Here is a 17,979-nt window from a genome sequence, read left to right on the forward strand (position 1 = left end):
GACCAAATGAGGTAGAGAGATTTTTAGCCAAATAAGATCGAAAAGAGGAGATTCCAAATTACCCAGTCTCTGACAGGGAATATCAGAATGGACACATGGACAAGTTCCACTTTTGAGTCAAAAGGAATCATACAGCGAATAATTTGGGCAACTGAGATGAGTAGTAGTTGAATCAACTGAAAACTGAGATTCTATCAGAAAAAGTACATGGGGTTTGGCAGACCGCAAGTGGAAATGGACATTGTCAAGATTAGAATTGAGACCATGTATATTTGTGAAATGAACTAGGAAGGGTTTGCGAGGTTTAGATCTTTTAGCAGATAAGCTTACTCTATTAGTTTGACAATTCATGGTGTATTCAATAGTAAGAAAAAGTGGAGGGGTAGGAAGGCCATGCTGTAGGAAGTAATGAAATTTTTGGATATGGCGTACACATGGTAAGAATATACCCAGATTCTTGACGTAACGTGCCCTTGGCAATGCCCCCCCACATACACACTACTCGGACTCCCTCCAGTCACTGTCCGGCAGAGTAGAGGTTGCAAGATTATACACTAGCAGATCCAGAAGTTACCAATAGATTCAGTCCTGTGTAGTAACTAGCAGCCAGCCTGCAAACACTGTTTTAGAGCTGTACCCTTGAAATGTAAGGAAGAATTGATCTTGCAATGATGTTCATCATGACCTCAAGAGTCATCAGTCATACTGCATGATGGAAGAGATGGGGAAGGGTTGACCGGAACATAGCTCTGGAGACTAAACATGGGTTCCACTACTTGAAACCTCCAATAAGCAAAGTGGTGACATTGCACCAGTTGATGAGAGTGGACAACTGTTGTAATATACTTCCTTATAATGCCAACATCCTTGGCATAGAGGAGATGTTGCATTGCTTGTCATCTAAGTTTTGCCATTTTCAGGTAAAAAAGCATGTACATGATTATAAAAATCAACTTAGTGTCAAAAACGACTCCAAGATCAGTGTGTGTGGACACATTAGAAATCCGAGTGGAATTGTGTAGCACTGGAATCACGGATGGTACTGGCTTAAGAGAGAAGGTCATTTGGGCTAATTTGGCTTTGTTAAAACATAGCCCAAATTGGGGTAAATATGCTGCAACATCATTTAATTCAAGAGAGGAATTCAAAGAAGACAGTCTGGTAGTAATAAGATTGATGTCATAAACATAGCAAATTATATCTTATCTCCCAAGTACCAAAGGAACAAGCACGGCAGTAAATAATAGGCCTGACAACACACCACTGTGTGGATGCTCACCTGGCAGGTGATGGTTTGGTTTCTCCAGTTTAGAAGGAGCATCTGTTTGTTCAGTAGGGAGTTCAAAAATGAGAGCATTTTTCCAGGAATGCGGATGCCTGTGTCATAGTTGGAGGGGTGCTGATACACACACATTGTTGTTGTTGTTGGTTTTTAGGAGCATTAGCAACTAAGGCCATATTGCTCCAGGGATATGCGGTGGTCATTTCGTGACCTTTCCTCATCCTCCATATTTGGTGGTCACGTGCTCAAACCCCCAGTCGGATCAAGAAGCGTGTGCTACGTACTACTGCTCCTGCCCACCTGGCTATGGAGATGCCGCTGATACACATCAACAGATTCAAAAGCAGATTTGAGGTTGAGGTAGGTGACAGCAGTTTCAGCATTACATTGGAATACATTAAGAATTGTAGTCTTAATTCAGAGGTTGTTCATAGGAGAATGATTTTGTACTGTGTAATGGATTTGTGCAGGTCTGTCTGCCAGAATCTATTTAGTGAGAATAAGTAGCAGAGTTTTCTCGAAAACTTGAGTAGGCTTGAAGAACATAAAATGGGCCAGTAGTGATTGACTTGTGATGGAGATGGCATTTTAGGTATGAGTTTCATGCTGTACACCTTCCACTGTTGAGGGAAGAAGGTCTGGTGAAGGACTGTATTCAAGATGTTCATTAGCAGTTATAAGATGAATGGACTTAGGCATCTGATTATAAATTATGGCACCCCATCAGCTCTGGAAGCAATAGTTATAGGTAGCATATTAACTGCTTTAATCAGCTGTTGCCTAGAGATTGCAACATCTGCTAGGGAATCAAGTGGTGAATGAAAGTCAGTGATGTTGCTGTCATATATTTTCTGGTTGGAGAACCTCGTAATCAGATTAAACCATCTGTGGGATTGAGAAGAGGGGAGTTCCGATTTGATTTGTTGGAATACAGCCATTTTCCTCTTTGAGAGTGTGCTGAAGGGGATATTTAATTGCATGAACTTTACTTCTATTGAATTCAGTTCTTGCTCTAGAATAAGCAATTCGGTTGTGGATAACCCCAGTTGTTTTCCATTTCTTGTGGAGTTCCTGTTTATGGTTGAAGCAAGTAGTGAGAGAGTGAGATTACCATGCTTTTATTGTTTTAGAGATTTGCATAGTTTTCGATGCAGCAGATGTAGCAACAGTTTAGCCAGCATGTCATCAAGGTAACTGCCAGGTCAGAATTACAGTATAGGATGATTAAGACTTTTGAAAATACTGATAATTTTTTTTATTTACTATGCAGATTCTTGTGTTTTATGCGTGAGTAACTTTTTAAAGATTAACTCAAACAAATGAACATGTTGCAAACAAATTAAATATTTTTATTTGCACGATTGTTTACTTTTCTAACTTAATATTCCTGAGTAATGGTCTGACATATGGCTAATATGCATGCACTCTCACACATTGATCTATTTGAAGTTACTTATAGGAATAGTGATAGCCATACAGTGCAACTGTATGGCTATTACTATTGGTGCACTGGTTGAAAAAAATAAAAAAACACAAGTAGATAAGAAAATACAAATTATTTGCTTTCCTTCTCACATAATCAATGACCCGCTGGCTAAAAGAAAACTTCCTACAATCTATTTTAAACCTCTTCCCCTGTAATTTGAATTTATGCCTCCGAGTTCTGGAATTCTCTATAACAGTGAAAATTCCACAGTTATTCATTTTAACTGCTCTCAGAGCTTTATAAACTTCAATCAGATCACCTCTGAGGTGCTTGGTTGCCAAGCTCTATAGCCCACATAATCAGAGTTTTTCCTTGTATGGTAGCCCTTTTGCAGATCTCACCATGTAACCTTTATAACCTTTAGACCCTTTCAAGAAGCGCAATGTCTTCTTTTTCAGATAAGGTCTCCATACTTGAACACAGTATTCTAAGTGTAGTCCTTTACAAAAGGACTACAATCCCATATCTCTACAGGAAAATGTTTAATAAATCATTGATAGAACACAATGGGCTTTCCTGGCTGCCTGTTTACACTTCTCAGAAAACTTCATATCATCATGTTATAACTCCCAGATCCCTTTCTACCACTACTGTTTTTAAATCAACTCTACTGATCATTTTGCTGCATTAAAACATAGCTGCCACTTTTCTGACAATTCTTGCGGTCTGTTCAAATCATCCTGAGAGAGCACTGTTTGGTACCAATCATTAACTACTCTACCAGTCTTTACACCATCTGAAAAGTTTGACATCAATTCTTCTACCCCATCGTCGATGTCTTTTATGAAAATCGGAAAAAACAGTGGTCCAAGAACTGATCCTTGGGGACCCCACTTCTGACTTTACACCAATCTGAAGAATATCCATTAACCACAACCCTCTGCCTTTTTCCTTGCAGCACCCCAGCAATCCATCTTAGAATTTTTACAGTAATCCCAACATGTTTCTGCTTATTCAGTAACTACTCACGAGGGACTGAGTCAAATGTCTTACTAAAATCCAAATAAACTATGTCAGAATTGTTCCCTACTGAAGTCAGACTAACCAGTGTGTGGTTACTGAATTCACTCTTAGAACCATCTTTATGTATTGACGATACACTGGCATTTTCTCCAATGGAATCTTTTCCGAGTCCAAAGATGCCCCTATAATTATCTTCAGTGGTTCAGTACACTCCCTGGCCCTCAAAATTACTGGGTATATGCCATCAACTCTAGGAGCCTTACTTGCCTTTTTGCTCAAATGTTTTTCTAATAAACAGTCATCTGTAATTTCGAAATCACTAATTTCATATGACTCGGCCTCTTCCAAGCATGAAGGTTCTTTCTTCTGTAAAGACAGATACAAACTACCTGTTCAAATCATCTGCAACATCAGCTGGGTTGTCTAAGACTTTCCCACACTCAGTGCACACGGGTCCAATCTGATTCACTTTTTTCTACCTTGTAATTACATACATGAAAAATTCCTTGTACCCATTCTTTGCTCTCTTAGCCAGTGCTTTCTCAACCTTATCTGTGATACTATTACAAAATAACTTGTAGCTGTTGTCGGCTTTAGTACTTTTCATCAGTCTGTAACTATCCCATGCTATCTTTTTCTGCTGCTCTATTTGACTGGCTCTGCATTCATCCATTTCAGGATACTCCTCATTCAATATTTTATTAAAGGTATTTATGCGTTCAAGCCATGAACTCATACATAACATTACAGATATATGGCTTATACCTTCCCTTGGGGGTTGGTGGTGCCTGCACTTATAGAGTACCACATACAATAAATTGCAGTATACAAACACAAATTTTTCACAGCTGGTTTTCTTATGACTATAATATGAATAACCAAAATTCAAAAAATTCTAAGATTCAGCATGGATCAGGTACGAATTTTTTAGATTTGGGAGATTTAACCCTATGTAAAATGACTTACTGCAATTTCAGCTTTTTTGATATATTTTTCATGAAGAAAAAAATTGTTGTTAAAAATTGTCATTTTTAAAAATCAGTCATATAAGTGACAGATAATAACACACTATGTTATTATCTCTTTCTTCTGCATGAACTCTAGAAAACTGAATTAAATGTATTCTGTTTTTATTTAAAATATATAATTTTTCATAATTTTGATTATTCTGGTTAATAGTAGAATATTTATTTTATGTAGGTAAACCATCTAGGCCTAATGGTCCACTTGAAGTTTCCGATGTTCATAAAGAGGGTTGCACTCTTAAGTGGAAGCCACCTGATGATGATGGAGGCACACCACTTGAGTGCTATGAGATAGAAAAAATGGATGAAGAAACAGGAAAATGGGTACCAGCTGGAAAGTCTATGGAACCTAAATTTAATGTAACTAATTTAACACCAGGTAAAAAATATAAGTTCCGTGTTCGTGCTGTGAATAAGGAAGGTGATTCTAATGAACTAGAAACTGACAAAGGAATAGTTGCAAAAAATCCATACGGTATGACTTTTCAAAAATTTCCTTCTATAAATAATATTATTTATAATTTATGAAATAATTTTATCAGTAAGAAATTTGAGCCTTATAAAGGTGTATTTTTTTATTATTATTATTTTTTTGGTTGGTTTAAGGAGCGTACCAATGTGGTATCAGCTCAGGGTGGCAAAGATTATAGGGACACCAAAAAATTGAAAGAGCAATAAAAAATTAAATAAATTAATTAAAAAAGAAAAAATATATATACAGCAGGCCCTCGTTATAACGCGGTTCGCTTTGCGCTGATTTCCTCTAATGCTGTTCTTGTATTATAACCCGTATCTGACTATAACGCTGTCATAAATCACTATAATGCTCTTTTACTCACTGCATTTTTGGCATATTTAATGAAATCATTTCAGTTGATGGAGTCGATAGCTTGAAAATGAATAGTAAAACAGCATTAAAACATTTCCCACTCCGACTTGAGAAATTTTACCACACTGAGCGAAATTTTCTCACACGCTAATTTAATTGCAGTACAGTGATTTGTTATGTAGTTCCGAGAAAACATTTTAAAAAATGATCAAGTATATTGCTTGTAATATTTGTGTTATATGCATTTATCCGAAGGCTAGTCATCACTCAGTATAGTATTAGACATTGTGCGTAATGGACAGTTTACTCGAACATTGTATCATAATTAATGCAACCAATGCAGTTACATTTTCGAAGAGTTAATAATGGCGGATAAGAATGAAAAAGAAACAACGTCTGGGTACAGTACGAAGTCTACAAATGTAAGAAAAAGACTGAATTTGAAAATTAAATTAGACATTTTGAAGCAAATCGATTCCGGTCAACGACAAATGGATGTGTGCCATAATTTAGAACTGACAGATTTAACTGTAAGAACAATTAGAAAAAATAAAGAATTAATTTTAGCAGCAGAAAGACTGCTGTTCCACTTCAAGCAACTAGGGCTGGCTATTAGAATTGAAATGAATGCAGACTAATAGAGCAGATCTACAAAAAACAACTTCAGTGGTTTGGACATGTGAACTGGATGAAACAACACAGGCTGCCTTATGTAGTACTGATAGGAAGAATTGGAGATAAGAGACCACCAGGAAGACCCAAAAGAGAATGGCTCCAATGCCTAAAGGAAAACACAGTCTTTCAGAGTTATCAACAAACGATGCAAGATTTAAGAGATCAACAACAATGGAGGATAATATCTAAATAGGGACTCAACCTGTGCTAAATGGAAGAGTAGAATGAATGATGATGAAATATTATAAAAAAAAAAAGAAAGAGAGAAAGATTAGCCTACATGATGATCTGAAGAAAACTCACCTAAAAAAAAAAAAAAAAAAATATGGAAACATTTAAAACCAGTCAGGGCTGGTTGAATAGATTTAAAATCCAAGGAGACGCCTCAAGTGCAGATCAAGGAGCCAAAACTTTCAAAAAAGAACTTGTTAAAATTATTGGAGAGGAGTATTATGTCTTATACTTTTTTGGAAACAAATGCCAAAAAGAAGTTTCATATAAGAATAAAAAAACATGCCAGGTTTCAAAGCTTTATTCTTGGTGGTAACGCTGCGGGGATTTAAAATTAAAACCCCTTAATTGTTAGGCTACAACTCGGCATTGTTATGGGCTTATATGAGAGCTTGAAGGACAGGGTGGATGCCCTCGTAGGATTTAAATTGAGGTGCCCAGCAAGCTCTCAGCTGCCCACATCAATGTCAGAACTTGCACTTGAACATCATGCAACACAGCGGCAACCCCCAAGACAGAATGTACTGGTCCCAAAGGAACTAGTTGTTGTAGGTGACTCTATTGTCAGGGAAACGGGGAACATATTGTGCAAAAAGGATAGATGGAACAGGACCAGGGTATGTCTGCCAGGGGCAAAGGTTGATGGCATTGTAGAGCAGATATCATCCTTTAAGGGCACAAAGGTTGATATTGTTGTACATGTTGGCACTAATGATATTAAGAGTAGGAGACCGGCAGAATTACTTAACAAGTACAAGACAATGCTGAAAAAAAGCTGTGAGTTAGGGTTGAATTTGAAAGTGTCTGCAATTCTGCCCAGACACGATAGGAGGGAGTATATGATGAGAGCCTTGTCGATAAATTCGGCCCTGGAGAGATTGTGCAAGGCTCAAGGGATAGGATTTTTCTCAGCCTGGTCTGTGCTTGTTAACAGGAGAGACTGCTTCTACAGGAATGGGATACTCTTAAATAGAAAAGGTGCAAGAATATTTGCTGATGCTATAGGACAGAATTAGGTCGGTCAGAAAATTGCTAGCTTGGGGGGATACACGGACTAAAAGATTCACAGTAGCCACTGGCAGAGGTAAAAGTGATTCTTGCACTACTTCTATTGAAATGCAATTGAACAGCAGACTGGAAAGCAAGGCAATGGGAATTTCCAGGACTGCTGGGAGTCATAGGGGAACAAGTAAATACATGGGTTGTGTTAGGGTAACTAAGAATAGAAACAGGTGTATGTATACTTGCATGTACACCAATACTAGGAGTATAGTTAATAATTCGATGAGCTTGAAGTGCTAGTCAAGACATCAAAGTCAGATATTGTTGGGATATCAGAGACATGGTGTCATACAGACATAAGCAGTGCAGAACTGGAATTTGGGGAGTACAATGTGTACAGAAAGGATAGACAGGACAGGAAGGGAGGAGGGATTATGCTGTTAGTTAAGAAATGCATAAAATCTAAGGAAGTGCATCCAATTGATGTGGGTGGAAAATGCAACATTGAGTCTGTTTGGTGTGACATAAGCACTGGGAAAGGAAAAATGAGAGTAGGCGTGTGTTATAGGCCTAATGAATGAGGCACCTCCGTAACCAGGTGGGCAGGAGCAGCTGTGCATAGCACACGCTTCTTGATTAGACCGGGGTTCGAGCCTGTGGCCACCAAATATGGAGGATGCGGAAACGTCAGGGAATGACCACTGCATTTCCCCGGAGCAATATAGCCTTAGTTGCTAATGCTCCTAAAAACCAAACAACAACAACAACAGCCTAATGAATCTGATGAGTATAATGAGCAATTGTGCAGAGAAATAGAGTGGGCCAGTAAATTAATGTCTTATAATAGGGGATTTTAATTTCCTGGATATTGACTGGAATTTGTGGGTTGGTCACTCACACACTAGCAAGGCTTTTGTGGATGTATTGGATGATTGTTTTCTACAGCAGCATGTTTGGGAGGAAACTAGAGGGAAGCATTCCCTCTAGTTGCCCAATTGAATTGCTTCCCCCAAAATGGGAAGCATTCAAAGAATAAATCTTGGAAGCTACTACGCTTTTCATACCAACAAAGAAATATTGTTCAAGATTTAGGCCTAAATGGATGCCAGATGAACTAATTAGACATGTGACAGAGAAGAAAAATGCATGGGATACATATAAATTAACATGTGACACAGAAGCCTATGATAGATTTAAGCTGGTCTGTAACCAAGTTACAAAGGAGGTTAGGGAGGCAAAAGTATATTATGAAAAACCTTTGGCAAAGGATGCAAAGAAAAACATCAAAGAGTTCTTTAACTATGTAAACTCTACAAGGAAATTGATGAATCAGATTGGTCTACTTGATATCGATGGTGCAACTGTTGATGATCCTGCTCAGGTAGCTAACAAACTAAATGAATATTTTGCATCGACATTCACACATGAGGAGTTATTCAGGGAGGGGAATGCCAGAGGTGTATTCAACTCTGGCAGTAAACTAGATAATCTTGTAATAACTGAGAGCAAAGTGGAGGAGAAATTGTTGAAGATATACATAAGAAAGGCACCTGGGGTGGATGGAATCTATCCAGTTATATTAAAGGAGGTGACAAAGGAAGTAAGCAAACCCTTAGCCATAATTATGAGAGCTTCCCTGGACTCAGGGGAGGTACCCATGGACTGTAGATGTGCAAATGTGACCCCAATCCACAAAGGAGGATCAAAGGGAGACATAGGTAATTACAGACATGTTAGTTTAATTTCTGTTCCAGGGAAATTAATGAAGGCACTTGTTAAAGAAGGATTGCAGGATCATCTAGACATGAGTTCAATTATAACTCTGACACAGCATGGGTTTGTTAAGGGGAAGTCTTGTCTGACATATTTGATTGGATACTATGATGTGGTCACAAAGGAACTGGATGCAAGGAATAACTTTGATATCATATATTTGGATCTTAGAAAGGCCTTTCATACTGTGCACATTGAAGACTGCTGCACAAATTGGAGCAGTGTGGCATTGGAGGCAAATTGCTGCTATGGATAAAGGGATGGTTGAGTGGGAGAAGACAGAGAGTGGTAATCAATGGACACTGCTCTTCGGGGACTAATATTATTAGTGGAGTCCTTCAGGGTTCAGTGTTGGGTCCATTGTTGTTTTCTGTATTTATAAATGATATTGATGATGGTATATCAGGCTTAATGTCCAAGTTTTTGCAGACGATACAAAGGTTAATGACACTAATGACAGTACACAGCTGCTAGAAAAGTTGAGCAGATGGGCTGAGAGGTGGCAAATGAAGTTTAACATTACAAATGAAACAAACTGGGAAGCAGTAACCCCAGAGTGATGTATCAAATGTGTGGTACTACACTGACAGTGGTAGAGAACGAAAAGGACCTGGGGATAATTGTGCAGGCAGATATGAAGTTTTCTGAGCAGTGCAGACAGTCTGCAAGAATATCTCATGGTGCCTTGTCAATGATATACAGGAATATTTCTCGCAGGGATAAGGAGGTGATTATCCCCTTGTATAAGGCAATGGTCAGGCCACACCTTGAGTACTGTATACAGGTCTGGAGGCCTCATTTTAAAAAGGATGTAGAGCTGTTGGAACATGTACAGAGAAGGCCAACAAGATTAGAGAATGGAACAAAGGGTTGCTCTTACAAAGAAAGGCATAAGTTTTGAAAATTACAGTGTCTGGAAACTAGGGACTTGCAGTGTGATCTGATTGAGGTGTATAAAGCCTTGAATGGTTTGTGCATGCTCAATGTGGATGGGATTCTTCCTCTTGCTCAGAATAATCACCTGAGAGGGCATAAATTCAAATTGAGGAAAGACGTTTGTAAGATAGATGTGCGGAAGATTGCCTTTAGCCAGCGGGTGGTTGATTGCTGGAACAAACTTCCATCTGTCGTTGTAGAAGTTAATAGCTTAAATAGATTCAAGGCAGAATTTGATGACAAACAATTGGAGTGAGTGGATGGGTAAAAAATGGGGATTTTTTTGGCTGATGCTATATAATCTTGCTTTCTTGCATCACGTGCCTTTGCTAATGTTAATGCTAAGTACAACCCAAAATCGACACATTTTTCATGATTAATTTCATCAATTAAATTAAATCAATTAAACTCAATTTAGATCAATTAAATTCATGATTTTAATTGGAATTTTAAGTTTAATTTTGAACTAGTTACATATATACGTCTGTATACATATATACGTTTTTGTGCATATAAAATATTAAATATTTTGACCGACATTTGTGCATCTTTTCACTACCATTTATTATTGATTAGAAAATATCCAATGGCCTCAACTCACAAATACGTATGTTGCCTTATGGGAAATAAGCGCTCGCTTAGCGTAGATTAACTTAGCGCTCTGTTTTTCCGGAACGAATTATCAGCGTTAAGCGGGGGTCACCAGTATAGATATATATTTATTTATTTATAAGAATTTTTTTATGAATAATTTAACAGTATATATATTATTAATAATTAATTAATTAATGGCTTATGGACCTGGGATACTGCCAAAATTAAGCTGAACGAACCCAACGACCATAATGGATACATACGTTTGTAGGTAGAAAAGAATAGGTAAAGGGCTAATAGAACTGAAATTGTAACTTTAAGGTGTATTGTTTATTATTATTATTTATTTATTTATTTTTTTTTTTTTTGGCAGCTTAAGGAGTGTGCCAATGTGGTATCAGCTCAGGGTGGCAAAGATTATAAGGACACCAAAAATTGAAAGAGCAACAGAAAAAAAAAAAAAATTAATTAATTAAAAAAAAATATATAAATATAGTACTAATAGTATATATAGTACTTCTGTTACTTCTAATTTACTTCTTATTACCTTCTGTCCCTTCCTTGTTCTCCATAGTTACAATTTCAGTTCTGTTAGCCCTTTACCTATTCCTCTCTACCTACAAATATATTTATTTATCTTTCTATATATATATATAATAATGAAGACAGAATATATATATATATATAATGAAGACAGAAGTAGAAATGGATTTGTTGTTGTTGTTTTAGTTTTTAGGAGCATTAGCAACTAAGGCCATATTGCTCTGAGATATGCGGTGGTCATTCCCTGACCTTTCTGCATCCTCCGTATTTGGTGGTGACGGGCTTGAACCCCGGTCTAACCAAGAAGTATGTGCTACGCACTGCTACTCCTTCCCACCTGGCTACGGAGGCGCCAGTAGAAATGGAAGGAAAGTGGAAGGGATGTGTATCCAAAAATTTTGAAAAATATTAAGTACAGTGCACAACCAAAGTTATAAGCCAATAAATAATAAATTTAAGCTGGCACCACTTGACGATGACTGAGGCCAAAAAAAAAGTGTGAAATATCGCTAAAATGATACTATAAACCAACCACAAAAGAAAAATAGATATAGGACAAACAAAGCAAGGAACAAGAAATAGATGACCATTGAATCCAATCTTGCAGTTATTTCTTTCTTTCTTTCTTTCTTTCTTTCTTTCTTTATTTTTATTATTAAACATATTATATTTACAGTTTTATATTTATTTATTCTTACATATATATATTTTTATATATGCCTCTAGTTTCGCCATTGGTTTTTTTTCCCTTAGGTTCATTGCGCTTAGACAAAGCTCATTGACTAACCATGCTGTAGCTTGGAAGTTAAAAAAAGTTAACCCCTGTAGTAACTAACCCTACAGTTACTTTTGAAACTATTTATTTAAAGTCACAATAATTGGTCTTATCCCTTCTGTATTAAATCAAAATTCTTAACTCTTAAAATATTTTTTGGTCTTGTAACACTCTCTTAACTGGCATATTATTTGTCCTAAATAGGAAAATGTATCCTAAATTCGAAACAGAACAAAACATATTTCACTCCATTAATCAAAATTATCAGTTCAATTTTAGTGTCTGTTTTCCAAACCACAAGTTAATTTTCGATGCACTATAGGGTTGAAAGTCATCTTGTCGGGATGTTGTATATATGTGTGTAAGATGTTGTATATATGTAAGTCTACAGCATCATCCACTGGTTGATGCTGTAGAGGGGTTATACTAGTTCTTGCCCAATTGATAACATTATAAGTTTATATTGGAATTAAACCATTTGTTCATTAATCACATTATAAAATCTTAATGTATTCAGAATACCATTAATTTCGTAATCACTTTATAATGTCTTAATATATTCAAACTTAGCCTTTAATTCATTAATCACATTATAACACTAATGTATTCAGAAAATTTCCTTTAATTTGCCATTTTAAAATTAGAGTAGTGAACATTTAGATTTAATTTAAATTAATATTATCTACCAACGACGTAGCCGAATGGTCAGGAACGAGAGTGCAGTGGCAAGCGCTCTTTGAGTGGACCAGGGTTCAAGCTCATGACTACTAAATATGATAAATATTTGCATTGATGTTGGGTGAAGAAAACACCAAAATAGAAAATAGAGGAACGACAAGCATTCCATCCATGTCGCTAACCCCTAACTGGGACAAACAGCACAGATATATATATTTTTTTTATTTATCTACCAGATTATTACAGGGTAACAGTTTGCCAGTTTGCACTCTTGCGACCAATATGTTCAGTGGCAAACTTGAAGTTGCTCTCTTTTCTTGCCAGTTGCCACCACAGTGTGGCTTCCAGAGGTATCTTGTTAATACTGTATTTTATTGAATTATCTAATGCATACTGGTAGTCCTTTGGTTACAATCCCTGTTTGCTGTAAATACCAATTATATGTTAAATTTTAAAAAAAAATTAACACTCGATCTCAAAATATTATCATAAAATTTATATTTTTGGCCATACTAAATATGAAATTAATTAAAATTAGTAAAACTTTTATTGGGACAACAGAAATGGGTATGCGTGAGCCATTCATTTCATTTTGCTAGCTGTCCATTCCAAGCTCCTGATGAGTAGGAGAGAGATGGGCGTATGGATGAATGGATTTTTTCTTTTTTCCCTCCTTTTTCTCTCTTTTCCTTTCTTTTGCTCTCTCTCTTTCTTTCTTTCTTTCCCTGTTTTTTCTTTCTTTTTTTTCTTCACTTTTTATTTTTTTGTTTAATTCTAGTTAATTTAGATTTAAGTGTCTACATTAGTATTTACTAAGTAAATAAATGCATGAGGCATAATACATTATGAATTGGGAATTTACTATAGAATATTCGGTGAAATACACACTATTCTTTGTTCATAATAGCAAATTGCAATGAATGGAATTGATTTAATTGTATTTCTTATTGTGACTCCTAAATCAATGCCATTCATTGCAGTTTGCTATTATGAACAAAGAATGGGGTGTATTTCACCAAATGTTCTATATAAATTCTCAATTCATAATGTATCATGCCTCGAGCATTTATTTACTTAGTAAATATTTCTATGTACACCTTTTGGGATCTCTCATATTATGAAGTTATATTTCATAGTTGGGTTGGCTGATTGCAACACCAGCGTACAGACTATAGGCCAACAAGCTTTTAAACAGTGCCATCGGGGTGGTGGTGGTATCCACTGAGAATAAGTAACAATAGTCTTCTCCATTGGAGAAGCGTTACTTATTTGAGAGTAGTGCAATACATGGTAACTCTTTGTGAAGGGAGTCAAAATATGAGATACAATTAAATTGTATGCACAGTGCTGTGTATTTCACTGTATTTTACCAAATGTTCTATACTACATTAGTATTTATTTAGTGATTAAGTCTTTTATAAACCTAGGCAAATATGTTGACACTAACAACACTAAAATTGTTAGTCAACACCATTAGGTTAAAAATACCTGAAATGTATCCACTCCATGAAATCTGATCCATATTAAATTATATAGGACAGCAGTTCTCAAACTTTCTGAGCCCACACCTCCCTTGACCTGTAAAATTTTCCCAGCGCTTCCCTTGAAGTAAAACATCTATAACTGTGCAATTTCTTCTTTTTAATATGTTAATACAATAATTATTAATACATGAAATAAATATCGGGATATTATTTTATTCTTAAAAAACATTAACGTGATGTTTGTACTTGCTTTTTATTGCATAATTCATTAAACCCTGGAGTCATTTTCGAAATGGCGACGTATTTCTTTTTCAACATTTAATTTTGATCTGTACTTACATTTAATGATTGCCAATGCCGAAAATCCAACTTCACAAAGGTAAGAACTTGCAAATGGCACTAGTATTCACAAAGTTTTATTGTTACGTTCTGGGTATTCGTGTTTTGCTAAACACCAAAATTCATATAAAGGGAAACAATGCATTCTCTTTGTCAAAAATACCCCAAATATTTTCTGTAATTATTTACATTAATAATACAGATGAAATAATAGTAGTAGTAATAGTAAAAAAAAATCATTCTTAATACATTTTTAATATTTGCCATGGAAATCTTATATAAACTATTACATCGTCCGCAACACCCCTGGTAGATTATGGTGCCTCCCCACGGTGTCGTGACGCACAGTTTGAGAACTGCTCATATAGGGTATTACCTAGAGATCAGCATTTAAGGAATTGTTAGTGGATATCCAAGAAGTTGAAGCTGTTTGTGCAGGCCAAGGTTTCTCTAACTGGAAGGTGGAATGCAATGTGCTATCATCAGCAAAACTATGGATAGGATTTTCCAGTCAGTGGAAGAAGGTCATTAATATAAAAGAGAAAAAAATCAGACAAAGAACTGAACCTTGGGGAACAAGCCTAGTATTAGGAGAAGGTAGAAGATAGAGAGCATGTACCGTTAACCACACAGAGCTGTCAGAGAGAAAATTGGAGACCCAATTACAAAAAACAGTTGGCAAACCATAAGATGGAAGCTTATTTAGAAGACCTTTATGCTTTTGAAGACCTTTTAAATGTTAAGAGCAACTGAAATTTCAAGGTTTCACCATTAAATTTGTTCATAGATTTGTAACTTAAGCCAGAAAATCACCAGTTCATTGACACTAACAGAATCCATACTGGCAATTATTGATCAGATGGAAGGTTTCTAGATAATTTAAAGAGTTTCTATTACTTTAGAAAGAGTAGAAATAAGTGCAATGGGACGAGAATTGGATGGAAGGGATTTGTCACCCTTTTTAGGAACTGGCTAGATATGAGCAAATTTGCAAGTAGAAGGCAAGACATCTCTGGAATAAGAAAGTGAGAAAAGGTGATGCAGAACAGGAGTAAATTTAGGAGCACAGGTTTTGAGAACAAGTGGAGAATTTCCATCAGAACCTGGAGCTTTCTTAGCATCAAGATTGATAGAAATTCTTCATACATCCTTTTGACAGAAGACCACAGGAAGCATCGAATTGAGTGTACTGGGAATGGTGAGAGGTGATTTACCAAGATCATCAATACACAAGTTGGAATAAAAACAGGATACTAGCAGGTCAGCTTTATTTTTGGCTGAAGTGGCAATAAAAATATCTAGTTTTGAAAGAGGTGGGAACAGAGATGGGCAAAAGTTGCAGCAATAGCTTTGTCAAGAGGCCAGAATGCTTGCCTACCATTTGGACAGGAAGCAAATTTTCTACACTTTTAGTCTGTTCAAAATCTAGTTTGGACTGGTTAATAACTGCTTTACAATAGTTGCAGGCTTTGGTCTTTGATGCAAGAAGAAAATGAACCTGGAGATTTGTTACAAGCCAATTACAATATGCAACATTCTTCTCTTGAACAGCCTTTGCACATTTATTGGAAAATCAAGATTTAGATAAAGAACAAGATTTTAAGGTGGAGTGTGGAATAAAAGCTTCCATCCATACAAAAATAATTTCACTGACACGACCTGAGCAAATGTCGACAAATGTACTCCTACCAAGAAAATTAGAAAAGAAATCTTGCAGGTCATCCCATTTTGCATTCTTGTAATGCCAAACAACATGAGGTTGGGAATAGCCATGAGATAAAGGCTCCATTGGAGAAGAGACAATCACCAAGTTGTGAACTGAGGTACCTAATGGACCACTCACTTTAACCGTGTACTTAGAAGGTTTGTTTGTGAGAAAAAGATCAATCATATTGGCTGCATGGTTAGGTTTGTCTGGCATTCTGGTAGATGAATGAACTATCTGTACGAGATCATTAGTAATTGCAAAAGTCTCAGCATCTCGACCAGCTCTGTCTCCATATGACTCGAAAATGAAAGCCAGCTGGAGTTGTGAATACTAAAATCACCAAGGAAAATTACCTCACTTGTTAGGAAAGTTGGACTGGAGAAAGTCAAGTTTCAAAGAGATGAAGTGAAAGAGTTTCAAGCGATTAGTGGAGTAGGGAGAACAATAGAGGCAACAGATGAATTTAACGGAATGTGAGAGAGAGATTTTAAGCCAGAGAAGATTGAAAAGAGGATATTCCAAATTACTGTCTCTGACAGCGAATATCAGAATGGACATATGCACAAGTACCACCTTTGAAGCAAAAGATATCATACAGCAAATAATTTGGACAACTGAGATGTGCAGTGGTTGAATCAACCGATAACTGGAATTCTGTCAGAATAAGTACACGGGGTTTGACAGACTGTAAGTGGAAATGGACATCATTAAGATTAGAACTGAGACCATGTATATTTGTGCAATGAATAAGGAAGTGTTTTGGGGTTGAGTTCTTTTTGTAGATAGGTTTGTTCAATTATTTTGACAATTCATGGTGTATTCAGAAATAAGAAAAGGTAGCAAGAACCTGCTGTATGAATTAATGAAATTTTTGGATATGGTGTACAGATGGTAAGAATATATCCAGCTCCTTGACATAATGTGGCCTCGAAAATGGTCCCCTCATATACACTACTCGGACTTCCTCCAGTATACACTATCTGATCCAAAAGCCTTCTAGAGAGTTACCAATAGGTTCAGTCTGGTGGACTATCTATTGGCCATCCTGTGAACTCTGTTTTAGAGCTGTACCCTCAAAATGTAAGACAGATTGAATCTTGCCATCCATCATAATTCGAACAAATGAAATGAAAGCCAGAAGAATGAATGAGAGTGTAAGTGTGTGAGAGAAAGAACACAAACCATAAATACTATATTTAAGTAGACACTAACCCTAGATTTAATCCTTTATATTCTTACTTACTTAGCTTAATTATTATGCATTAGTATAAATTTATATTACACACCATTGCATCCCCCCCTAGTGTGCACAAAAAAAATAGATGAATGAATTAAAAAAAAATAATAATATATATATATATATGGAGGTGAAAATTACACAAAGTTACACAAAGGTAGAAATAGAAAGTAGGAAGGTAAAATGTGTAGAAAAAATTATTGAATACCAAATGCTTGTACTGCAAGAAAAAAGCAGGCGAAAAAATATAAGTCAAAACAGGTCTAGAAACAAATAAAAACCGAAAGTATAATAAGAAAGGAAGGGAAGATGGCATGAAAATAAAGCACTCATATTTAGTAGAGTAGATAAATGTACCTAAAGCATAACTACATTAGTGACTTAGCTGCAGGATAAAGCAATTTATAGCAGCATAACCC

General features: G+C 36.2%; 1 protein-coding gene across 2 annotated transcripts in view; it reads left to right on the top strand.

The window, feature by feature from the left end:
* Positions 1-17,979, top strand: part of LOC150079033 (twitchin-like) — a 2,795,346-nt gene that overhangs the window by 1,158,182 nt on the left and 1,619,185 nt on the right. For both annotated transcript variants that reach the window (XM_090382361.1, XM_090382360.1), the window contains one exon: positions 4,932-5,231. In XM_090382361.1, the coding sequence (XP_090238487.1) occupies positions 4,932-5,231 (300 nt within the window). The remainder of the gene's footprint in view (positions 1-4,931; positions 5,232-17,979) is intronic.

This window comes from Mastigoproctus giganteus, chromosome 10 (genome assembly GCF_048544385.1).
Source record: "Mastigoproctus giganteus isolate SK-2022 chromosome 10, ASM4854438v1, whole genome shotgun sequence".
In the NCBI taxonomy this organism is placed as follows: Eukaryota; Metazoa; Arthropoda; class Arachnida; order Uropygi; family Thelyphonidae; genus Mastigoproctus; species Mastigoproctus giganteus.